The sequence below is a fragment of the Coregonus lavaretus genome (genome assembly GCF_964263955.1).
Source record: "Coregonus lavaretus genome assembly, chromosome: 6".
NCBI lineage: Eukaryota > Metazoa > Chordata > Actinopteri > Salmoniformes > Salmonidae > Coregonus > Coregonus lavaretus.
In genome coordinates, this window is record NC_139993.1 from 63,121,218 (window position 1) to 63,147,642 (window position 26,425).

Below are 26,425 nucleotides of genomic sequence, written 5' to 3' on the forward strand. Positions count from 1 at the left end.
ACTATACCTAGTTGTTAGGGGTAAGGGTACTATACCTAGTTGTTAGGGGTAAGGGTACTATACCTAGTTTACATTTACATTTTAGTCATTTAGCAGACGCTCTTATCCAGAGCGACTTACAGTTAGTGAATACATATTTATTTTTTGTATTTTTATATTTTTTATTCTTTATTATTCTTTATTTTTTATTCTTATATATTTTTTTTATACAATTGGCCCCCTGTGGGAATCGAACCCACAACCCTGGCGTTGCAAACGCCATACTCTATCAACTGAGCTACATCCCTGCCGGCCATTCCCTCCCCTACCCTGGACGACGCTGGGCCAATTGTGCGCCGCCCCATGGGTCTCCCGGTCACGGCCGGCTGCGACAGAGCCTGGATTTGAACCAGGATCTCTAGTGGCACAGTTAGCACTGCGATGCAGTGCCTTAGACCACTGCGCCACTCAGGAGTGGGTAAGGGTAAGGGTTAGGGGTAAGGGTACTATACCTAGTTGTTAGGGGTAAGGGTACTATACCTAGTTGTTAGGGGTAAGGGTACTATACCTAGTTGTTAGGGGTAAGGGTACTATACCTAGTTGTTAGGGGTAAGGGTACTATACCTAGTTGTTAGGGGTAAGGGTACTATACCTAGTTGTTAGGGGTAAGGGTACTATACCTAGTTGTTAGGGGTAAGGGTACTATACCTAGTTGTTAGGGGTAAGGGTACTATACCTAGTTGTTAGGGGTAAGGGTACTATACCTAGTTGTTAGGGGTAAGGGTACTATACCTAGTTGGATCTCGGGGTCCTTGACCACGATGTGGGCGTTGAGCTCCTGGAGCTCCTGGTGCAGCTCCTCCAGCTTCTTGTTGCTCTTCTTCAGCTGGTTGTCAACGTAAGCCAGGCTCTTCTTGTCCGTGGTGACCTTCTTCAGGTTCTCAGCCCCTTCCTTGATCTTCAACTCCTTCCTGATCTCCCTCTTGATATGGTCCTTGATCTCCTCTAACTTCTGCTGCACCATGGTGTCTGACAGGTCCAGGTTCTCACCCAGACCCAGCATGTGGTCCCTGGCGTCTCCCTGGAACAATACAAATCAATAAAAATAAATCAGAGTGACGCTTCAAAGACCAAACGTACATTTTAGTCCGATTAATTCCTGATTCCTAAAATGGACTGAATTTAAATGGGATTGGCATTGACCCCAATGGCGCTGCAGTGGATAGCAACCACATTATGGGCTCCTGACCAACTCTGCTATTTTGTGTGTTTTTACACGCTGATCTTAACTTTTTTTGTACATAATGTCTCCGCCATCATTTCCTATGTCCGAAAACAGCTTCCGGACATTAGAACAGTGATAACTAACCTCGATTTGGATGACAATTTCTACTTCATCGAGTCAGCAGCTCTGGACGTTCTGCTTACTCCTGACCAGGCCCTAATCCCCGGGACTCAAAACAGGAAGTGACGGCGCATGAGGCAAACGAGCCGGCATCCTGACGAGACTACGTTGGCGAACAAATAAACCGCCTTTACCCTCCGTTCTATTGGCCAACATACAATCACTACAGAACAAACTGGACGAGCTACGCTAGAGACTATCATATCAACGGGACCTGAAGAATTGTAATATTCTATGTTTCTCGGAGTCGTGGCTGAACAATGACATGGATAATAAACATCTCGCTGGTTTTTCCATGCATCGTCTAGACCGGACGGCAGCCTTGGTTAAGATGAAGGGGGAGGGGTGCGTCTCTTTGTTAACAACAGCTGTTGTGCGAACTCTAATGTTAAGGACGTTTTTTGCTCGCCTGAGTTAGAATATCTAATGATAAGGGCCATAAGCAAACAATAAAATGCACATCCTGAGGCGGCGCTTCTCGTGGCCGGTGATTTTAATGCAGGGAAACTGAAATCCATTTTACTTCATTTTTACCAGCATGTCACCTGTGCAACTAGAGGTGACAAAACTCTTGATTACCTTTACTCCAAAACACAGAAACGCATACAAGGCTGACCATAACTCTACCCTCCTGATTCCTGCTTACAAGCAAACTCAAATAGGAAGTACCAGTGACACGCTCAATACGGAAGTGGTCCGATGAAGCGGATGCTAAGCTACAGGAATGTTTTGCTAGCACAGACTGGACTATGTTCTGGGATTCATGCGATAACTATGAGGAGTTTACCACATCAGTCACCGGCTTCATTAATAAGTGCATCGATGATGTCGTCCACACAGTGACCATACGTACATATCCCAACCAGAAGCCATTGATTACAGGCAACATCTGCACTGAGCCGCTTTAAAGGAGTGGGACACTAATCCGGTTGCTTATAAGAAATCCTGCTACGACCTCCGAAGAGACATCAAAACAGGTAAAACGTCAATACAGGACTAAGATCGAATTCTACTATGCCGGCTCCGACGCTCTTCGGATGTGCCAGGGCTTGCAAACTATCACGGATTACAAGAGGCAAACCCAGCCGCGAGCTGCCCAGTGACGCAAGCCTACCAGACGAGCTAAATGCCTTCTATGCTCGCTTCGAGGCAAGCAACACTGAACCATGCATGAGAGCACCAGCTGTTCCGGACGACTGTGATCTTGCTCTCCGTAGCCAATATGAGTAAGCCCTTTAAACAGGTTAACATTCACAAGGCTGCGGGCCAGACTGATTACCAGGACGCCACGTCTGAGCATGCACTGACCAGCTGGCAAGTGTCTTAACTGACATTTTCAACCTGTAATACCTACATGTTTCAAGCAGACCACCATAGTCCCTGTGCCCAAGAAGGCGAAGGTAACCTGTCTAAATGACAATTGCCTGTAGCACTCACATCTGTAGCCATGAAATGCTTTGAAAGGCTGGTCATGACTCACATCAACACCATCATCCCAGACACCCTGGACCCCACTCCAATTCGCATACCGCCCCAACAGACGACACAATCCCTATTGCACTCCACACTGCCCTCTCCCACCTGCACAAGAGGAACACATATGTCCGAATGCTGTTCATTGACTACAGCTCAGCGTTCAACACCATAGTTCCCTCCAAGGTCATCACTAAGCTCAGGACCCTGGGACTGAACACCTCCCTCTGCAACTGGATTCTGGACTTCCTGACGGCCCGCCCCCAGGTGGTGAGGGTAGGCAATAGCACATCCGCCACGCTGATCCACAACACAGGGGGCCCCTCAGGGGTGTGTGCTTAGTCCCTGTTGACCCACGACTGCATGGGCGCGCACGACTCCAACACCATCATTAAGTTTGTTGACGACCCGACTGTGGTAGGCCTGATCACAGACGACAATGAGACAGCCTATAGGCAGGAGAACAGTGACCTGACAGTGTGGTGCCAGGACAACAACCTCTCCCTCAACGTCAGCAAGAGCTAATTGTGGACTACAGGAAACGGAGGGCCGAGCACGCCCCCATCCACATCGACAGGCCTCTAGTGTGGGTAGAGTGTGTTGAGACCTTCAAGTTCCTCTGTGTCCACATCACTAAGGAATTAACATGGTCCACACACACCAACACAGTCGTGAAGAGGGCACAACAATTCCTCTTCCCCCTCAGGAGGCTGAAAAGATGTGTCATGGGCCCTCAGATCCTCAAAAAGTTATACAGCTGCACCACTGAGAGCATCTTGACTGGCTGCATCACCGCTTGGTATAGCAACTACTTGGCATCCAACCGCAAGGCGCTACAGAGGGCAATGCGTATGGCCCAGTACATCACTGGGACCGAGCTCCCTGCCATCCAGGACCTCTATTCCAGGCGGTGTCAGAAGAAGGCCCTAAAAACTGCCAAAGCCTCCAGCCACCCAAGTCATAGACTGTTCTCCCTGCTACCGCACAGGAAGTGGTATCGATGCACCAAGTCTGGAACCAACAGGACCCAGAACATCTTCTACCCCCAAGTCATAAGTCTGCTAAAAATAGTTAACCAAATAGCTACCCGGACTATCTGCATTGACCCCCTTTGCACTCTTTTGACTCATCACATACGCTGCTGTCTACTGCTTATTGTCTATCCCGTTGCCTAGTCACTTTATCCCTACCTATATGTACATATCTACTTCAATTACCTCGTACCCCTGCACTTCGACTTGGTACTGGTTCCCTGTATACTGTATATAGCAAAGTTATCATCATTGAGTTTTTATTCCTTGTGTTATTATTTTTACATTTCTCTCTCTGCATTGTTGGGAAAGGCCCGTAAGTAAGATTATTTTTTATTTTTTTACATCTGTTGTTTACGAAGCATGTGACAAATACCATTTTATTTGAGTCCTGTTGGTCTGTAATCTAGCAGTACAGTTACTTGGCTGGCCGTCATTGACGGCTCTGTGACCGTTATGTAACGGACTAAAGAGAAAGCAGCTAATCTGTGGCTGGTCAGGCGTCAGGCTGGTCAATACTGAGGCACGGGGCCTCTCAGTGGTGCTGCTAGTCCGTGTGTCCCAAATGGCACCCTATTTCCTATATAGTGCACTTCTTTTGACCAGAGCTCTGTAGGCTCTGGTCAAATGTAGTGCACTATAAAGGGAATAGGGGGTGCTATTTGGGACACATCCTCTACACTGACCAAACACACTAGACCTTACCAGCTGACCTTAACAAAAGTCCTCTGGCTTGCTGGTCAGACAATGACAGGGAATGCAGAGGAAACACATCACTGCAACAGGATAGACAGAGAGGGCCTCCCTCACAGACCAAGTACACTGTTGTAGGTTACAGAGCAGACCAAGTACACTGATGTAGGTTAAATAGCAGACCAAGTACACTGTTGTAGGTTAAATAGCAGACCAAGTACACTGTTGTAGGTTAAATAGCAGACCAAGTACACTGTTGTAGGTTAAATAGCAGACCAAGTACACTGTTGTAGGTTAAATAGCAGACCAAGTACACTGTTGTAGGTTAAATAGCAGACCAAGCACACTGTTGTAGGTTAAATAGCAGACCAAGTACACTGTTGTAGGTTACAGAGCAGACCAAGTACACTGATGTAGGTTAAATAGCAGACCAAGTACACTGTTGTAGGTTAAATAGCAGACCAAGTACACTGTTGTAGGTTAAATAGCAGACCAAGTACACTGTTGTAGGTTAAATAGCAGACCAAGTACACTGTTGTAGGTTACAGAGCCTGCTGTATTGTTCACGTCAATTTAAAAAGGATAAGCGACAAGCATTTCCTGGACTGACCTGAAGTCAAATGTAATTGTGGCCTAACTCCGGTTACTGGGCATAGCTCTGTGAAACATCTATTCACGGGTTGTAAACAGGTGACTGCTAACGTTATTTGGTACGGGAGCAAACCCTGGATTTGGATTTAATAAACTGCCCACCACATTCTTCTTTGATTTTTCAACTCTGAGTCACTATTGAAGAGCGGGCATAGCTCTGGAACCGGCCTTCGTTTTTTGGCCCAAACATAGCGACCATGATTGGTTTAGATTTGGTCCCCAATCATAGACGTCTATGTTTTACAAGTTTGGACAGTACAGTAAAGTAGAGTATAGTTCAGTTCAGTACACAGTAGAGCAGTAGCGGTGCGTGGGTAAAAATCACAGGGGAAGCCAAGCCCGCTCAGTTTAGCTCAACGAGCCAAGCCCGCTCAGTTTAGCTCAACGAGCCAAGCCCGCTCAGTTTAGCTCAACGAGCCAAGCCCGCTCAGTTTAGCTCAACGAGCCAAGCCCGCTCAGTTTAGCTCAACGAGCCAAGCCCGCTCAGTTTAGCTCAACGAGCCAAGCCCGCTCAGTTTAGCTCAATGAGCCAAGCCCGCTCAGTTTAGCTCAACGAGCCAAGCCCACTCAGTTTAGCTCAACGAGCCAAGCCCGCTCAGTTTAGCTCAACGAGCCAAACTCGGGGTGGCCAGATGCTCGCTGGCTTCCCTTGCCTTCAACGCTACGGGCGGCAACAATGTCATACTTGTTTTGACCAGACAGATCAGATAGATGGCCTCCACATAGAGAGACAGAGGGGCGCTGTTTCCCTCGCTCGGAAGCTTTCTCCTGTGAGATACATCCAGCCTCTTGCGAACTGAAGGAAAATTATGAAACACATCATGAATACACACCACTGCACTAGATTAGAGTACACTATACTGTTCTCCGCTGAGCTCTACTTTGATGTCCAAACTTGTTAAACATAGATGTCGATGATTTGTTCAGATTTGGTCCGGTCCTAGCAAATTTGGTCTTGTTTTGTGGCGGAGCTCATTAAAATAATAGCCAATGTGTAGAATAATACGAAAATAATGCGAAAGGAGGATATCGCATATTTTCTACCTTTGCGTACCTATTTAGGATACGTCACCATGAAGAGAATGGCATTCATATCAGGGTTTTCCCGCAAGGAAAATTTGGCACCGGACAACGTGACCGGCAAGATTCTAATTTACCGGATATTTGAGAAATGTACGGGACATCCATATGCATTGGGAGTGTAACGCATTAGGGCGTCCACCCACGGTGCTCAAAATCCCATTTAGATTATTGTAATTCATCTTAACGGAATAGAAATGAGCCTGTAAAGTAGAACAATGTTCTTATACCAACATGACAGGTTTTATTCAAAAGCAAAACATGGCCAGTTTCGTCTTCATCCCTGCTATAAAACATAAATGAATATCATTTAAAAAAGACAAAACATTTAGCCTACGCAGTAATAAAACACATCTTCAAAATATAATATTTGTATAATATAATTTGCGAACGACCTCTCCTAAAGGCTATTTATATGAACATTTTCATTAATAAATAACAAAACACAGCAGTTTTTAAATACAATATAGGCCTCTCTAATTTAATTTAGCCTAGGCATTAACACTTTAACTAGGCCTAATAAATAACATGTCTGTCTATGAACACCGTGGCCGGCTGGTCATGGCTAGAAGGGATCAAATTAACGTCAGATTTGAGTTTTGGTAGCAGGTTAGAACTTACACAGCAGGTTAGGAGAATTAGGTTAATGTTAGGAAAAAGGGTTAGGGTTAGCTAAAATGCAAACAAATTCTACTTTTGACGTTAATTTGACAAAAGCTGGATCCCTTCTAGCCATGACCGGGCCGGCTCGTCCCACTCCCGCTGTGAAGCAGCACCACAGCAGTGGAAAGAGGACACTCTAGGCGGCCACAAAATGAATAAATGATAAAACTGACGTTGGACAATCAAATTGGATATGTAAATAAACTACATTCGTTAAGGCTGTTTCATTGAGAGAAAGCTAATTTTGCGCAATGCTCCTGTGAAACGAGGCCGGTGCCATGCATTTAAATGAACACACTTGTTTCCAAAGCTCAAATTATAACTCACTATTTTTACAGTTCTACTGGATGAAGTTAATAAATGTTATGTTGATTGTCATTTAACCTATCGTGGGGTAGTGACTCGTGTCATGTGTGATATACGTGGCTTATTGATAACATCTCTGTTTCCTACTATAGACAGTTGGCTGCCTAGTGATTGATAACAACTCTGTTTCCTACTATAGACAGTTGGCTGCCTAGTGATTGTAACATTGTAACTCTCCGATGTGAATAATTGGCAACGATGTTTCGTTTCCAAGTCCTACTGAATAAGCTCAACTGTGCATGAGACACATAATTACGTTCAATCCATTCCTAATCTTTATACTATACATGACAGGGGGGGGGGGGGGGGAATATGTTGATCTTGCCTAGGACGGCAACAGAACTGCTAGGACCGGGCCTGACGAGCACAATAATTTGCCTCTAATTTACTTGCATTTGCGGCAGAACTTGGCCTGCTCAAAGTGAGCCGCTGCTGTTGGGAAGTCCAAACTGTCCAGCTCCTTTCAGTAGCTTGATGTGCATCAGCCTCGTTACTTTGTCCTCAAGAAGGAGCGATCTGGAGGCCATCTTTACTCCGTTTTGGAGAAATAATCCCCTCTCGGCAGGCACACTGGAGACGGATAATCAACACAATCTTCTCCAAACAGAAACACACACACCCCGACACTAATTTCCCAGCAGCTTGAGGATTTATTATCCTATGAAGTATATTTGCCTTTGATGTTGGAGCACATCGACTGGTATTTCCATCAATGAATAAAGCGCCTTATTTTGCAATGAGTTTTTTGGGGGGGTCCAATTTGGCCGGCAACTATTTTATTTAGCAGCTTTTAATTTATGTATTTTTTTGCCAAAAGCCTGGCATTTACCGGAAACTCTGATTCATATCCATAATTCTGCATTTGTGTGTAGTACAGATCAGGGATCCATGATTACATTCTGTTACCGTGTGTAAAACCACTTCACTTACTGTAGTTCAATAACCAAAATATATTTTTTTCTAAGTCAAGGTGTCATGTCATCATAGCTGACACCCAATTCTTTCTGCAGACATCTTAATTCGGAGCAGATATTTAACAGAGTTTTTCCAACGGTTCTAGACAAGCATGTTTAAATGATCTAATGATGTGGCTACGCAGCGTAGACAAAGCAGGTCATTGTGTTGTCTGACCTTGTTTAGCTAGTTCATCCTGAGCTATAAACCACAACACACCTCAGACAGAATGGTGACTCCCATAATTATTATAAAGAACTTCACATTCACTCTGATGGGCAAAGTAATGAAGGACAAAACTATAAAACAACTCCCGCAGAACAGGTATTCCTTACCATGCCCATGACATCCAGCAGAGGCACGAACTGATCCAAGCATTTTCTAATGTACTGTACAGGCTTCCCCCTCTCCGTTTCCTTGGTTTGAAACAAGTTCACAACAAACTGACCTGTTCACCGGACGTGCTACCTTGTCCCAGACCTGCTGTTTTCAACTCTCTCTCTCTACCGCACCTGCTATTTCAACCTCTAAATGCCCGGCTATGAAAAGCCAAGTGACATTTACTCCTGATGTACTGACCTGTTGCAACCTCTACAACCACTGTGATTATTATTTGACCCTGCTGGTCATCTATGAACGTTTGAACATCTTGGAGAAAAATCTGGCCTTAAATGGCCATGTACTGTTATAATCTCCACCCGGCACAGCCAGAAGGGGACTGGCCAACCCTCAGAGCCTGGTTCCTCTCTAGGTTTCTGCCTTTCTAGGGAGTTTTTCCTAGCCACCGTGCTTCTACATCTGCATTGCTTGCTGTTTGGGGTTTTAGGCTGGGTTTCTGTATAAGCACTTTGTGACATCTACTGATGTAAAAAGAGCTTTATAAATACATTTTATTGAAATTTGATTGAACTGGAGAGGTAGTATAATCCACTGCTATGAAGCACCACGGCCATATCGGTTGGTACTTAGTACAGGAGTCTGTAGTCACTCAGCTTGGTTTAGTCATGGTGTTCGTTTTCTCACAATCTGCTCCTTGCGGCATCAGAATAGCTGATAAGCAGTTTGGAGAGGACTGAGGAGGACAAATCCCGCTAAGCCGTTATAGTGGATAAGACCCCGTTGATGCAAGCAGACATGTTAAGTATCGTTTACACCGTAGGGTAGGTAGCAGGGTCTTAAAATAACGTGGTTCCCAAAGCCACAGACGTGTTATCCAACTGCCTTCTCATCGAAGTTTCAACCCAATACTGGGATGAAAAATAATGCCAGGCAGACAGGCAGACAGACAGGCAGACAGACAGGCAGACATATTTCAATGTAACCTGGGGTTGTGACGGTAATTGAATAACCGTGTAACTGACGGTTATGGATGAAGACCGCCATGAAAATAAAATAACCATCAAAACCGTTTAAAATAGGCCTACATTCATTATTATTATTTATTAGCTTTATTTTCATGTAGATAAACTTGAGTGTTTACTAATGATTATAAGCAACTCAAGTCCGTCTACATCTCCTCCTTCCAACAGTCGTTGGATGCTACAGTAGCTAATCCGGTCGATGCGCGGGGGTGTAGAAGCTCTAGCCTATAGGCTATGGGTGTAGAAGCTCTAGCCTATAGGCTATGGGTGTAGAAGCTCTAGCCTATAGGCTATGGGTGTAGAAGCTCTAGCCTATAGGCTATGGGTGTAGAAGCTCTAGCCTATAGGCTATGGGTGTAGAAGCTCTAGCCTATAGGCTATGGGTGTAGAGCGCTATAGGCTATGGGTGTAGAGCGCTATAGGCTATGGGTGTAGAAGCTCTAGCCTATAGGCTATGGGTGTAGAAGCTCTAGCCTATAGGCTATGGGTGTAGAAGCTCTACGCTATAGGCTATGGGTGTAGAAGCTCTAGCCTATAGGCTATGGGTGTAGAAGCTCTAGCCTATAGGCTATGGGTGTAGAAGCTCTACGCTATAGGCTATGGGTGTAGAAGCTCTAGCCTATAGGCTATGGGTGTAGAAGCTCTAGCCTATAGGCTATGGGTGTAGAAGCTCTAGCCTATAGGCTATGGGTGTAGAAGCTCTAGCCTATAGGCTATGGGTGTAGAGCGCTATAGGCTATGGGTGTAGAGCGCTATAGGCTATGGGTGTAGAGCGCTATAGGCTATGGGTGTAGAGCGCTATAGGCTATGGGTGTAGAGCGCTGTAGGCTATGGGTGTAGAGCGCTGTAGGCTATGGGTGTAGAGCGCTATAGGCTATGGGTGTAGAGCGCTATAGGCTATGGGTGTAGAGCGCTGTAGGCTATGGGTGTAGAGCGCTGTAGGCTATGGGTGTAGAGCGCTATAGGCTATGGGTGTAGAGCGCTGTAGGCTATGGGTGTAGAGCGCTGTAGGCTATGGGTGTAGAGCGCTGTAGGCTATGGGTGTAGAGCGCTGTAGGCTATGGGTGTAGAGCGCTATAGGCTATGGGTGTAGAGCGCTGTAGGCTATGGGTGTAGAGCGCTATAGGCTATGGGTGTAGAGCGCTATAGGCTATGGGTGTAGAGCGCTAGAGGCTATGGGTGTAGAGCGCTATAGGCTATGGGTGTAGAGCGCTATAGGCTATGGGCTATAGGCTATGGGTGTAGAGCGCTGTAGGCTATGGGTGTAGAGCGCTGTAGGCTATGGGTGTAGAGCGCTGTAGGCTATGGGTGTAGAGCGCTATAGGCTATGGGTGTAGAGCGCTGTAGGCTATGGGTGTAGAGCGCTGTAGGCTATGGGTGTAGAGCGCTATAGGCTATGGGTGTAGAGCGCTGTAGGCTATGGGTGTAGAGCGCTATAGGCTATGGGTGTAGAGCGCTGTAGGCTATGGGTGTAGAGCGCTATAGGCTATGGGTGTAGAGCGCTATAGGCTATGGGTGTAGAGCGCTATAGGCTATGGATGTAGAGCGCTATAGGCTATGGGTGTAGAGGATCTAGCCTATAGGCTATGGGTGTAGAAGCTCTAGCCTATAGGCTATGGGTGTAGAGCGCTATAGGCTATGGGTGTAGAGCGCTGTAGGCTATGGGTGTAGAGCGCTGTAGGCTATGGGTGTAGAGCGCTGTAGGCTATGGGTGTAGAGCGCTATAGGCTATGGGTGTAGAGCGCTATAGGCTATGGGTGTAGAGCGCTGTAGGCTATGGGTGTAGAGCGCTGTAGGCTATGGGTGTAGAGCGCTATAGGCTATGGGTGTAGAAGCTCTAGCCTATCGGCTACGGGGGTGTAGAGCGCTATAGGCTATGGGTGTAGAGCGCTGTAGCCTATAGGCTATGGGTGTAGAGCGCTGTAGCCTATAGGCTATGGGTGTAGAGCGCTGTAGCCTATAGGCTATGGGTGTAGAGCGCTGTAGCCTATAGGCTATGGGCTACGGCACTTCAGTAAAAATGTTTGATGTGTGGACTTTCCTTTATACAATACATGTTTTCATTGCTGTCTAGTAAATAAATAAATTGGTCTTGTTTAAAAAAAAAAGGTTGGATGTGTTTGACTATTCATTAATTATTCAACAAGGTTGTTCTGGCGCTGAGGCCGACAATGCACTAATGTTGTGTCAAATGGACAATGCGCCAATCCAACAAGGCATAAAGGCTATAATTTGATACCGATTATTTTCTTTATTGATAGACTACTCAACACTGATAAATAGGCTATGGACATGTTGCATGTATTTGTTTCCATTTTAATGATTGTCAATTGCATCTTCATGTTCCCGCATATAAAAATACTTAGGCATTTGGATTTATATGGTTTTGAAGCTAAGATTTAAAGTACACTGCTCAAAAAAATAAAGGGAACACTTAAACAACACAATGTAACTCCAAGTCAATCACACTTCTGTGAAATCAAACTGTCCACTTAGGAAGCAACACTGATTGACAAATTTCACATGCTGTTGTGCAAATAGAATAGACAACAGGTGGAAATTATAGGCAATTAGCAAGACACCCCCAATAAAGGACTGGTTTTGCAGGTGGTGACCACAGACCACTTCTCAGTTCCTATGCTTCCTGGCTGATGTTTTGGTCACTTTTGAATGCTGGCGGTGCTTTCACTCTAGTGGTAGCATGAGACGGAGTCTACAACACACACAAGTGGCTCAGGTAGTGCAGCTCATCCAGGATGGCACATCAATGCGAGCTGTGGCAAGAAGGTTTGCTGTGTCTGTCAGCGTAATGTCCAGAGCATGGAGGCGCTACCAGGAGACAGGCCAGTACATCAGGAGACGTGGAGGAGGCCGTAGGAGGGCAACAACCCAGCAGCAGGACTGCTACCTCCGCCTTTGTGCAAGGAGGAGCACTGCCAGACTGCCAGAGCCCTGCAAAATGACCTCCAGCAGGCCACAAATGTGCATGTGTCTGCTCAAACGGTCAGAAACAGACTCCATAAGGGTGGTATGAGGGCCCGACGTCCACAGGTGGGGGTTGTGCTTACAGCCCAACACCGTGCAGGACGTTTGGCATTTGCCAGAGAACACCAAGATTGGCAAATTCGCCACTGGCACCCTGTGCTCTTCACAGATGAAAGCAGGTTCACACTGAGCACATGTGACAGACGTGACAGAGTCTGGAGACGCCGTGGAGAACGTTCTGCTGCCTGCAACATCCTCCAGCATGACCGGTTTGGCGGTGGGTCAGTCATGGTGTGGGGTGGCATTTCTTTGGGGGGCCGCACAGCCCTCCATGTGCTCGCCAGAGGTAGCCTGACTGCCATTAGGTACCGAGATGAGATCCTCAGACCCCTTGTGAGACCATATGCTGGTGCGGTTGGCCCTGGGTTCCTCCTAATGCAAGACAATGCTAGACCTCATGTGGCTGGAGTGTGTCAGCAGTTCCTGCAAGAGGAAGGCATTGATGCTATGGACTGGCCCGCCCTTCCCCAGACCTGAATCCAATTGAGCACATCTGGGACATCATGTCTCGCTCCATCCACCAACGCCACGTTGCACCACAGACTGTCCAGGAGTTGGCGGATGCTTTAGTCCAGGTCTGGGAGGAGATCCCTCAGGAGACCATTCGCCACCTCATCAGGAGCATGCCCAGGCGTTGTAGGGAGGTCATACAGGCACGTGGAGGCCACACACACTACTGAGCCTCATTTTGACTTGTTTTAAGGACATTCCATCAAAGTTGGATCAGCCTGTAGTGTGGTTTTCCACTTTAATTTTGAGGGTGACTCCAAATCCAGACCTCCATGGGTTGATACATTGGATTTCCATTGATAATTTTTGTGTGATTTTGTTGTCAGCACATACAACTATGTAAAGAAAAAGGTATTTAATAAGATTATTTCATTCATTCAGATCTAGGATGTGTTGTTTTAGTGTTCCCTTTATTTTTTATTTTTTCATACAGAAACAGATCGTGCCTTTCTCTAAGCACTAGGAAGCAGATTATTCAGTCAACCTTTTTATCTGTTATTGATTATGGTGATATTATTTATCAAAGTGCAGCTGCTACTACTCTTAACCCTTTGGATGCCATCTACCATCGTGCCCTTCGTTTTGTTACAGGCGACAGTTTTGATACTCATCACTGCATCCTGTATCAAAAGGTTGGCTGGACTTCGCTAAAGACACGTAGATTTCTACATCACTCCCTTTTTGTTTACAAGGCCCTGCTTCATAAACTTACATTTTAGTCATTTAGCAGACGCTCTTATCAGAGCGACTTACAGTTAGTGAGTGCATACATTTTTCATACTGGCCCCCCTCAAGTTAGTATTATCCAACTTTGCTGTTGAATAGAAATTGTTATCTTGGACACTTACTGACAGGTCTGTGGGTTCGTTGTGTGAATTAATTAATTAAATTGTTCTCTGCCAGGTTTATTAACGTTTGCAATGCATCATTGCAGCAAGGTACAGTATCAATTTACCCAATGTGATCACATCACACCAGAGCTGGGCTACACGTCGCTGTCGCCAAACCAAACTTCCCCGCCAGTTCACTGCCAACGCTGTAGCCTATTTTATAGCCATTCAGCGAGCAAGAGGATCGATCGATGCTTCGCTGCTCGAAAAAAGGCCAAGGCCTATTCGTTAAAAAAATTATTGCTCTAAATAAGTTTCTAACTATATTGCTGTTCATTGTCTACATATAGGCTACTCATTCCAATAGAGAGAGAGAGAGAGAGGGGAGAGAGAGGAAAGAGAAAGAGAGAGAGAGAGAGAGAGAGAGAGAGAGAGAGAGAGAGAGAGAGAGAGAGAGAGAGAGAGAGAGATGAGAGAGAGAGAGAGAGAGAGAGAGAGAGAGAGGGGGGGGGGGGGGGGGGGGGGGGGGGGGGGAGGACGAGAGAGAGAGAGAGAGAGAAGAGATGGCCCAGTGGAGTTGCTAGCAGAGATGCGTGAATTGCGCAAGAAGGGAACAGTGAAGACAGAGAGATTGATTTAGCATTATCCTATAAAATGTAGGCTATTTTTTTATTTTTTATATCCTACAGAAAGGATTTGAAGCTAAGGCAAAGTTTTTTGGGGAAAGGACAAATGTGATTTGCTTATGTATCTGAGTGAGACGCGCTGCAGGCGGCTTTGATTGATGGGTCCTTCTAGGTGTGTGTACGAGATCACTAATTCTCTATGTCCATTCAGAAAGCTTCCTAAAATAGGCCTAGCCTGTCTGGACTGCATCTCTTTAAATCGGTATCTTGTTACAGTGTCAGCATATGTGTGAGGAATGACGACGGGTGCCAGTTTAGCCTTTCCCCTCTTATTAAAATGGGGAGCAACTGAACGAAACGCAGCCAAGCTCCTTTCATCCTATAGGATGCATAGCCTATATCCTAGTATTTTCAGTAGCATATGATTTCTCTCTCATTACTGCGTCCTCTCTTGCCACTTTGACCGCAGCAGCGTTGGTAACGTTATGCAAATTATTATTTGAAAAGTTGAGAGAAAAAAACGCATCGGACTCGGTGTGAATGGTTTAGTGCGTCAAAATCAAATTTTTTCTCAATTCCTCTTCAATCTGACATTTCTCAATTTGTATACTAGACTAATATTTAGAGGTAAATAACTTGAATAATAATACTAATGAAATGCTACTGATAATAACAAAGTGTAACCTCAAATTCCAAGACAGTCACATACCTAATGTAACCCGTTGTACTCTAGCTGTCAACACAACAGTCACCAGGTCACCAAGGAAACAGCCTGGCAAAGTCCAAGCACCACAACAGTCACCAAGGAAACAGCCTGGTAAAGTCCAAGCACCAAAAAAAAAAACAGAACACAGAGTCCTGCAGACTCCGTCATTTAGCCTCAGACACTAGAACCACCAACGGCCAATGACGTTTTAATTTTGTAAATTTAAGAAAATAAAAAAGCCAACAAATATTTTAAAAGCTACATCCTGCTCCTTCCCTGACTTTTGCTAAATGTTTATAAATTTTACATTTCTCAGCTGTCAGAATTTTGAAATCAAACATGTTGAGCATTTAGTTATTTTTTTTACTGTTCATTATTTTATTTTTTGTCAGGCTCTAATGTGCCTCTCTCCTCTGAATGAATGACGTAGGCTAAATGAATGAATGGGCGATAGAAACTGATAATTGTGCACGTTACTTCACAACTGAATTTAAATTAGGCCTAACTGAATGATAAGGAGGGTGAAGAGGTTGATTTTCAAAAGTATGTGGACACCCCTTCAAATTAGTGGATTCGGCTATTTCAGCCACACCCGTTGCTGACAGGTGTATAAAATCGAGCACACAGCCATGCAATCTCCATAGACAAACATTGGCAGTAGAATAGCCTTACTGAAGAGCTCAGTGACTTTCAAAGTGGCACCTTCATAGGACGCCACCTTTCCAACAAGTCAGTTTGTCAAATTTCTGCCCTGCTAGAGCTGCCCCGGTCAACTGTAAGTGCTGTTACTGTGAAGTGGAAACGTCTAGGAGTGACAACGGCTCAGCCGCGAAGTGGTAGGCCACACAAGCTCACAGAATGGGACCGCCGAGTGCTGAAGCGCATAAAAATTGTCTGTCCTCGGTTGCAACACTCACTACCGAGTTCCAAACTGCCTCTGGAAGCAACATCAGCACAATAACTGTTTGTTGGGAGCTTCATGAAAATGGGTTTCCATGGCCGAGCAGCCACACACAAGCCTAAGATCACCATGCGCAATGCCAAGCATCGGCTCGAGTGCTGTAAAGCTCGCCGCCATTGGACTCTAGATAAGTGGAAACGCGTTCTCTGGCGTGAATCACAATTCACCATCTGGCAGTCCGACGGACAAATCTAGGTTTGGCGGATGCCAGGAGAACGCTACCTGCCCGAATGAATAGTGCCAATTGTAAAGTTTGGTGGAGGAGGAATAATGGTCTGGGGCTGAATGGAAGCAAGTCCCCGCAGCAATGTTTCAACATCTAGTGGAAAGCCTTCCCAGAAGAGTGGAGGCTGTTATAGCAGCAAAGGGGGGACCAACTCCATATTAATGCCCATGATTTTGGAATGAGATGTTCGACGAGCAGGTGTCCACATACTTTTGGTCATGTGGTGCATCTTGTCATGACTATATATTTTCACGCCTAAGATCTCTTTTAAAATTTGTGTTATCAAATCAAATCAAATTTTATTGGTCACATGCGCCGAATACAACAGGTGCAGACATTACAGTGAAATGCTTACTTACAGCCCTTAACCAACAGTGCATTTATTTTAAACAAAAAAAGTAAAAATAAAACAACAAAAAAAGTGTTGAGAAAAAAAAAAGAGCAGAAGTAAAATAAAGTGACAGTAGGGAGGCTATATATACAGGGGGGTACCGTTGCAGAGTCAATGTGCGGGGGCACCGGCTAGTTGAGGTAGCTGAGGTAATATGTACATGTGGGTAGAGTTAAAGTGACTATGCATAAATACTTAACAGAGTAGCAGCAGCGTAAAAAGGATGGGGTGGGGGGGCAGTGCAAATAGTCCGGGTAGCCATGATTAGCTGTTCAGGAGTCTTATGGCTTGGGGGTAGAAGCTGTTGAGAAGTCTTTTGGACCTAGACTTGGCACTCCGGTACCGCTTGCCGTGCGGTAGCAGAGAGAACAGTCTATGACTCGGGTGGCTGGAGTCTTTGACAATTTTGAGGGCCTTCCTCTGACACCGCCTGGTATAGAGGTCCTGGATGGCAGGAAGCTTTGCCCCAGTGATGTACTGGGCCGTACGCACTACCCTCTGTAGTGCCTTGCGGTCGGAGGCCAAGCAGTTGCCATACCAGGCTGTGATGCAACCAGTCAGGATGCTCTCGATGGTGCAGCTGTAGAATTTTTTGAGGATCTGAGGACCCATGCCAAATCTTTTTAGTCTCCTGAGGGGGAATAGGCTTTGTCGTGCCCTCTTCACGACTGTCTTGGTGTGTTTGGACCATGATAGTTCGTTGGTGATGTGGACACCAAGGAACTTGAAGCTCTCAACCTGTTCCACTACAGCCCCGTCGATGAGAATGGGGGCGTGCTCAGTCCTCTTTTTTTTTTCCTGTAGTCCACAATCATCTCCTTTGTCTTGGTCACGTTGAGGGAGAGGTTGTTGTCCTGGCACCACACGGCCAGATCTCTGACCTCCTCCCTATAGGCTGTCTCATCGTTGTCGGTGATCAGGCCTACCACTGTTGTGTCGTCGGCAAACTTAATGATGGTGTTGGAGTCGTGCCTGGCCATGCAGTCATGGGTGAACAGAGAGTACAGGAGGGGACTGAGCACGCACCCCTGAGGGGCCCCCGTGTTGAGGATCAGTGTGGCAGATGTGTTGTTACCTACCCTTACCACCTGGGGGCGGCCCGTCAGGAAGTCCAGGATCCAGTTGCAGAGGGAGGTGTTTAGTCCCAGGATCCTTAGCTTAGTGATGAGCTTAGAGGGCACTATGGTGTTGAATGCTGAGCTGTAGTCAATGAATAGCATTCTCACGTAGGTGTTCCTCTTGTCCAGGTGGGAAAGGGCAGTGTGGAGTGCAATAGAGATTGCATCATCTGTGGATCTGTTGGGGCGGTATGCAAATTGGAGTGGGTCTAGGGTTTCTGGGATAATGCTGTTGATGTGAGCCATGACCAGCCTTTCAAAGCACTTCATGGCTACAGACGTCAGTGCTACGGGGTCGGTAGTCATTTAGGCAGGTTATCTTAGAGTCCTTGGGCACGGGGACTATGGTGGTCTGCTTGAAACATGTTGGTATTACAGACTCAGTCAGGGACATGTTGAAAATGTCAGTGAAGACACTTGCCAGTTGGTCAGCACATGCTCGGAGTACACGTCCTGGTAATCCGTCTGGCCCTGCGGCCTTGTGAATGTTGACCTGCTTAAAAGTCTTACTCACATCGGCTACGGAGAGCGTGATCACATAGTCATCCGGAACAGCTGGTGCTCTCATGCATGCTTCAGTGTTGCTTGCCTCGAAGCGAGCATAGAAGTGGTTTAGCTCGTCTGGTAGGCTTGTGTCACTGGGCAGCTCGCGGCTGTGCTTCCCTTTGTAGTCTGTAATAGTTTTCAAGCCCTGCCACATCCGACGAGCGTCAGAGCCAGTGTAGTACGCCTATTTATCAGCGTTTCATGTTTATAGTAAATCATTGGAGCTTTCTCTTTTCATTTACTGTAACTCTATTACTAATCAAAGGTATTGTAAGGGAAATTACAACATGCTAGGTGTTGCAGTAGGCCTTTAGAATAATGCAAAACATATCCTTGACTCTATTCAAGTTGATGAGCAGGAATCAAATGATGCCAGTCAGCCTTCACAGCCGGTCCATCGACACTACACCTGAACTATACCAAAACTAATTTCACACATAATAACAGTTAGCCTGAAGACGAGGTTCAATTGAGTCTGATAAGTGACAATATTATCAGTTGTCAAATTGAAGAGAAACACAGAGGCACAGCGCTTGGCAGGGAAAAGGAGCAGTCACACGTAAAATGTTTTGATTTCTATAGTATCAGAAAGAGCTGCAGTTTCTAAAGACACTTACCTTCGTCAAATAACTAAATTCAAGAGGTGCAGCTCGATTTTCAAATATAACTTTTACCAAAGAATAACCACGCTGTCTATGCGTTCAGCACATGAGCGCTCAGGCTCCTAAGCAAAGACTAGTAGTAACATAATACATTTAAAATATGCTATTCTGTTGTTTTAAAAAAAATACATTTTCTTATTTCCACAATGTTTCATTAGACCTGCCAAAATGAAGTTATATTTGTGATGGATTAAACTCTTGAACTAGTGGTTTTTCGTTTTTATTATGTGAGGTTTTATGTGTTGTTGTTGGAGGTGCGTCAGTTTAGCTCAGAAAATGCCGCCCTCGTCAATCTGCCGCCACCTAATCCTGCCTAATGAGCGGGCCGGCTGTGTTACTGAGGTACACTGTTGTACTTCTATGACCCAGTTGTTTTCGCAACATGCTGAAAGGCCTGGCGGTTCTAGTGTTAAGAGTGTCAGCTGAGAAAGATGAGTCAGACTCCGACAGAAGAATGTAGAAGTTTCAGGCATTCCTTCCAACACTGGAACCAACCTCTCCAACCTCCAGCAAAAAGAAACAGCGTTGGGTTGAAGGACAGGACAGGCTCTTAGTAGAGACAGAGAGAGAGAGAGAGAGAGAGAGAGAGAGAGAGAGAGAGAGAGAGAGAGACAGAGACAGACAGTGAGAGACTGAGAGCGAGAGAGAAAGCAAGGGAGACAGAAAGCTAGGGAGAGAGAAAGCGCGAGAGAGAGAAAGCGACAGAGACAAAAGTGCGAGAGAGAGAGAGAGAGAAAGCGAGAGAGACAAAAGCAATAGAGAGAGAGAGAGAGACAGAGGCAGAGAGCGAGAGAGAGCGAGAGATTGAGCGAGACAGAGAGCGAGAGAGAGAGAGAGAAAGAGAGACAGAGGCAGAGAGCGAGAGAGAGCGAGAGAGAGCGAGAGCGAGACAGACAAACGGCAGCCTGATTGCGTAACTCCCTAATTCCCACTGTGGGATAACAGGTGTCCACGTGCTGTTTAAAACAAAAGACTACTGAGGTACGCTGTTGTACATTATAACCCTCCGGTTTTTTTTTCGCAACATGCTTATTATGACTGACTGTACTAACTGTAATAACAATTTAGAGTTATTGGTATAGTACAGAAACGCCTCAAATCACATCTGACTAGTCCCACCCCCTCTACACTGTGACAAAATGGATCGTCTAAGTCTGTAATCTAATGTTCCAACATTTAGGGGTGACCTCAATCTCTTTTTTTAATATGTTATTGTATCACGGCATGTTGAATACTGATATTGTTATTAATATCCGATTAATCTCATCCGGGGTTTTTTTTCTTCTAGTGAGGTTAATGCATTCAATGTCATCTCATCCACCAGCCAGGTCTCTCTACGCAGTAGGCCAACAATTCCACGGTAATGGAATTACGCTTTGACTCAGTTTGGTAACAGAATTGTAGTAAAATCTCCTTCAATTTTTTTATGCGACCACATTTTCCAAGAACTCTCTGCTCCGAATTAAAGATTCAAATTTGTCGGCAGAAAGAATAGGGTGTCAGCTATGATATGACACCTTACGTTTGAAAAACTGGGTTTTGAACTACAGTAGGTGAAGTGGATTTACATCCGGTAACTGAATTACATCCGGTAACGGAATTACGGTAACGGAATTACATCATGGGTGCCTGATTTGTACTATACAGAAATGCATAATTATGGAAATGAATATAATTCTCGACGTCTATGTTTCTCCAGTACAGCTTTACTTTGACCACCAGACAGAAAGAGGGAAAAAATATACAGTTGGAGTCGGAAGTTTACATTAAAACTTGTTTTTCAACCACTCCACAAATTTCTTGTTAACAAACTATAGTTTTGGCAAGTCGGTTAGGACATCTACTTTGTGCATGACACAAGTAATTTTTCCAACAATTGTTTACAGACAGATTATTTCACTTATAATTCACTGTATCACAATTCCAGTGGGTCACAAGTTTACATACACTAAATTGACTGTGCCTTTAAACAGCTTGGGAAATTGTCATGGCTTTAGAAGCTTCTGATAGGCTAATTAACATCATTTGAGTCAATTGGAGGTGTCCCTGCAGATGTATTTCAAGGCCTACCTTCAAACTCAGTGCCTCTTTGCTTGACATCATGGGAAAACCAAAAGAAATCAGCCAAGACCTCAGAAATTTTTTTGTAGACCTCCACAAGTCTGATTCGTACTTGGGAGCAATTTCCAAACGCCTGAAGGTACCACGTTCATCTGTACAAACAATAGTACGCAAGTATAACTACCATGGGACCACGCAGCCGCCATACCGCTCAGGAAGGAGATGCGTTCTGTCTCCTAGAGATTAATGTACTTTGGTGCAAAAAGGTACAAATCAATCCCAGAACAACAGCAAAGGACATTGTGAAGATGCTGGAGGAAACAGGTACAAAAGTATCTATATCTACAGTAAAACGAGTCCTATATCGACATAACCTGAAAGGCCACTCAGCAAGGAAGAAGCCACTGCTCCAAAACCACCATAGAAAAGCCAGACTACGGTTTGCAACTAACTGCACATGGGGACAAAGATCATACTTTTTGGAGAAATGTCCTCTGGTGTGATGAAACAAAAATAGAACAGTTTGACCATAATGACCATCGCTCGGGGCGGCAGGTAGCTTAGTGGTTAAGAGCGTTGTGCCAGTAACCGAAAGGTCGCTGGTTCTAATCCCCGAGCCGACTAGGTGAAAAATCTGTCGATGTGCCCTTGAGCAAGGCACTTAACCCTAATTGCTCCTGTAAGTCGCTCTGGATAAGAGCGTCTGCTAAATGACTAAAATGTAAAATGTAAATGTTATGTTTGAAGGAAAAAGGGGGTTGCTTGCAAGCCGAAGAACACCATCCCAACCGTGAAGCACGGGGGTGGCAGCATCATGCTGTGGGGGTGCTTTGCTGCAGGAGGGACTGGTGCACTTCACAAAATAGATGGCATCATGAGGAAGGAAAATTATGTGGATATATTGAAGCAACATCTCAAGACATCAGTCAGGAAGTTAAAGCTTGGTCACAAATGGGTCACAATGACCCCAAGCATACTTCCAAAGTTGTGGCAAAATGGCTAAAGGACAACAAAGTCAAGGTATTGGAGTGGCCATCACAAAGCCCTGACCTCAATCCTATAGAACATTTGTGCGCAGAACTGAAAAGGCGTGTGCAAGCAAGGAGGCCTACAAACCTGACTCAGTTACACCAGCTCTGTCAGGAGGAATGGGCCAAAATTCACCCAACTTATTGTGGGAAGCTTGTGGAAGGCTACTCAAAACAAGACCCCAGTTAAACAATTTAAAGGCAATGCTACCAAATACTAATTGAGTGTATGTAAACTTCTGACCCACTGGGAATGTGATGACAGAAATAAAAGCTGAAACAAATCATTCTTTCTACTATTATTCTGACATTTCACATTCTTAAAATAAAGTGGTGATCCTAACTGACCTAAGACAGGGAATCTTTACCAGGATTAAATGTCAGGAATTGTGAAAAACTGAGTTTAAATGTATTTGGCTAAGGTGTATGTAAACCTCCGACTTCAACCATATATATATATGTTATGAAGCGAACATAACAGTATGCCAGTGGAAGGGAGGACAGTAGCAGGTGACCCAACTGTGGTTTGGGACCAACTACTATCATTTCCCATTGTAGCCAATTCAATTGCAGTAATTCCAATACAGAGTTTTTTACCGATTTGGTAACAGAATTAGAAGTTTTAAATCACATAATAATTCATAAACAAACTTGCTATCAGTAAAAACACTAACTAATTGGTAGGTTTAACTTTACTTGTTACTTCTGTGAACTTTCATGATCCTCCCTCATGAGGGAGAAAAATTAGAAAATATCGTAAAGATATGTGGGGTTTTGGTAAAGAATTTCAAGGCACAAGGCACTGTTTCTTAAACTTACAGAAGGCAAATAAATTATCCAAAACTAAATATAAAATGTTTGATATTAGTTGGCAGGTGTCTTTACTTCACCATTATTGTGTTTTGATGTATTTCTAATACCTTTTAAGACTTTTTCTGGTAGATGTCTAAGACCCCTTTTCCATCTGTTTGAACAGAAATCGAAGTCCTTTGCGTAGGCTTATTACTAACTTGTAGGATGGAAAAATGGTTGAAAAATGTATATATATATATATATATATGCCTTAAATTTCACACAAAAAAATATAGACTTAGCTTTCATTTGACATGCTCCTATGAACTTCACATGTTGGTGCTCATGGGTCCTTTTAGATGGAAATGCCCAGTAGCAAGTTAGCCTGGGGACGAGGTTACATTCAACACAACCCTAAAGGGCCCCTCCACACCAAATGACAGAGGTTCTACCAAGTCATTCACTAGAAGGCCTAACTCGGGAGGATATACATCCCCAACTGTTGTAATTCCCTTTTCTTGATAACCACAAAAGGAACAATCCACGTCCTTGTTTGTAAGACCCCTTCCATAGGCCCTTACGCTCTGCTACCCCTCACTGCTCTGAGCTAGACTCTAGTCAGCTGTAGTTAATGAATCACGCTCCTAAGCTAAGGTATCCTATGCGGTCCCAGAGCCATTAAAGCATTGCAAATAAGGCCTACCCTGCCTGTTCCACAATAACTTCAGAGCATTTTTTTATTTAACCAGTTAAGCCAGTTGAGAACAAGTTCTCATTTACAACTGCGACCTGGCCAAGATAAAGCAAAGCAGTGCGATAAAAACAACAACACAGAGTTACATATGGAATAAACAAAAACGTACAGTCAATAACACAATAGAAAATATATATACAGTGTGTGCAAATGTCGTAAGTTATGGAGGTAAGGCAATAAATAGGCCATAGTGCAAAATAATTACAATTTAGTATTCACTGGAATGATAGATGTGCAGAAGATTATGTGCAAATAGAGATACTGGGGCGCAAATTAGCAAAATAAATAACAATATGGGGATGAGGTAGTTGGGTGGGCTAATTTCAGAAAAGCTGTGTACAGGTGCAGTGATCGGTAAGCTGCTCTGACAACTGACGCTTAAAGTTAGTGAAGGAGATAAGAGTCTCCAGCTTCAGAGATTTTTGCAGTTCGTTCCAGTCATTGGCAGCAGAGAACTGGAAGGAATGGCAGCCAAAGGAGGTGTTGGCTTTGGGGATGACCAGTGAGATATACCTGCTGGAGCGCAGACTACGGGTGGGTGTTGCTATGGTGACCAGTGAGCTAAGATAAGACAGGGATTTGCCTAGCAGTGATTTATAGATGACCTGGAGCCAGTGGGTTTGGCGACGAATATGTAGTGAGGGCCAGCCAACGAGAGCGTACAGGTCACACAATGGTGGGTAGTATATGGGGCTTTGGTGACAAAACGGATGGCACTGTGATAGACTACATCCAATTTGCTGAGTAGAGTGTTGGAGGCTATTTTGTAAATTACATCGCCGAAGTCAAGGATCGGTAGGATAGTCAGTTTTACGAGGGCATGTTTGGCAGCATGAGTGAAGGAGGCTTTGTTGCGAAATAGGAAGCCGATTCTAGATTTAACTTTGGATTGGAGATGCTTAATGTGAGTCTGGAAGGAGAGTTTCCGGTCTAACCAGACACCTAGGTATTTGTAGTTGTCCACATATTCTAAGTCAGACCCGCCGAGAGTAGTGATTCTAGTCGGGCGGGCGGGTGCAAGCAGCGTTCGATTGAAGAGCATGCATTTAGTTTTACTAGCGTTTAAGAGCAGTTGGAGGCTACGGAAGGAGTGCTGTATGGCATTGAAGCTCGTTTGGAGGTTTGTTAACACAGTGTCCAATGAAGGGCCAGATGTATACAAAATGGTGTCGTCTGCGTAGAGGTGGATCTGAGAGTCACCAGCAGCAAGAGCTACATCATTGATATACACAGAGAATAGAGTCGGCCCGAGAAATGAACCCTGTGGCACCCCCATAGAGACTGCCAGAGGTCCAAACAACAGGCCCCCCGATTTGACACATTGAACTCTATCTGAGAAGTAGTTGGTGAACCAGGCGAGGCAGTCATTTGAGAAACCAAGGCTATTTAGTCTGCCAATAAGAATGCGGTGATTGACGGAGTCGAAAGCCTTGGCCAGGTCAATGAAGATGGCTGCACAGTACTGTCTTTTATCGATAGCGGTTATAATATCGTTTAGGACCTTGAGCATGGCTGAGGTGCACCCATGACCAGCTCGGAAACCAGATTGCATAGCGGAGAAGGTACGGTGGGATTCGAAATGATCGGTGATCTGTTTGTTAACTTGGCTTTCAAATACTTTCGAAAGGCAGGGCAGGATGGATATAGGTCTGTAACAGTTTGGATCTAGAGTGTCACCCCCTTTGAAGAGGGGGATGACCATGGCAGCTTTCCAATCTCTGGGGATCTCAGACGATACGAAAGAGAGGTTGAACAGGCTGGTAATAGGGGTTGCGACAATTTCAGCGGCTAATTTTAGAAAGAAAGGGTCCAGATTGTCTAGCCCAGCTGATTTGTAGGGATCCAGATTTTGCAGCTCTTTCAGAACATCAGCTATCTGAATTTGGGTGAAGGAGAAGCGGGGGTGGCATGGGCAAGTTGCAGCGGAGGGTGCAGAGCTGGTGGCCGAGGTAGGGGTAGCCAAGTTGAAAGCATGGCCAGCCATAGCAAAATGTTTGTTGAAATTTTCGATTATCGTAGATTTATCGGTAGTGACAGTGTTTCCTAGCCTCAGTGCAGTGGGCAGCTGGGAGGAGGTGCTTTTATTCTCCATGGACTTTACAGTGTCCCAACACCTTTTGGAGTTAGTGCTACAGGATGCAAATCTGTTTGAAAAAGCTAGCCTTTGCTTTCCTAACTGATTGTGTATATTGGTTCCTGACTTCCCTGAAAAGTTGCATATCGCGGGGGCTGTTCGATACTAATGCAGTACGCAAAACTCTGTGCTACTACAGTACACTGCATGATCAGGAGTGGTTCAAACCAAAAACTACTCCATTGTATGAAACTGTAGCCTATGATCTACCTGCTCCAAGCAACAGTTAATTGACTGACTATGGGAGGAGCCAACTCCATGTGGGAGGAGCCGACTTTGTAACATCTATGAGAGGAAATAATTGATACTATTAATAGATATAAACGGGAGTTTACTTTGACAGTGAGACTGAGGTGCTAGAGCTGGGAGGATAAACCGA

General features: G+C 45.0%; 1 protein-coding gene across 1 annotated transcript in view; it reads right to left on the minus strand.

The window, feature by feature from the left end:
- The window catches only part of LOC311130663 (serine/threonine-protein kinase N2-like), a 56,489-nt gene that overhangs the window by 28,026 nt on the left and 2,038 nt on the right, over nucleotides 1-26,425 (minus strand). Inside the window, exon 2 of the mRNA XM_084163448.1 lies at nucleotides 772-1,060. Coding sequence (XP_084019574.1) covers nucleotides 772-1,060 — 289 coding nt within the window. The remainder of the gene's footprint in view (nucleotides 1-771; nucleotides 1,061-26,425) is intronic.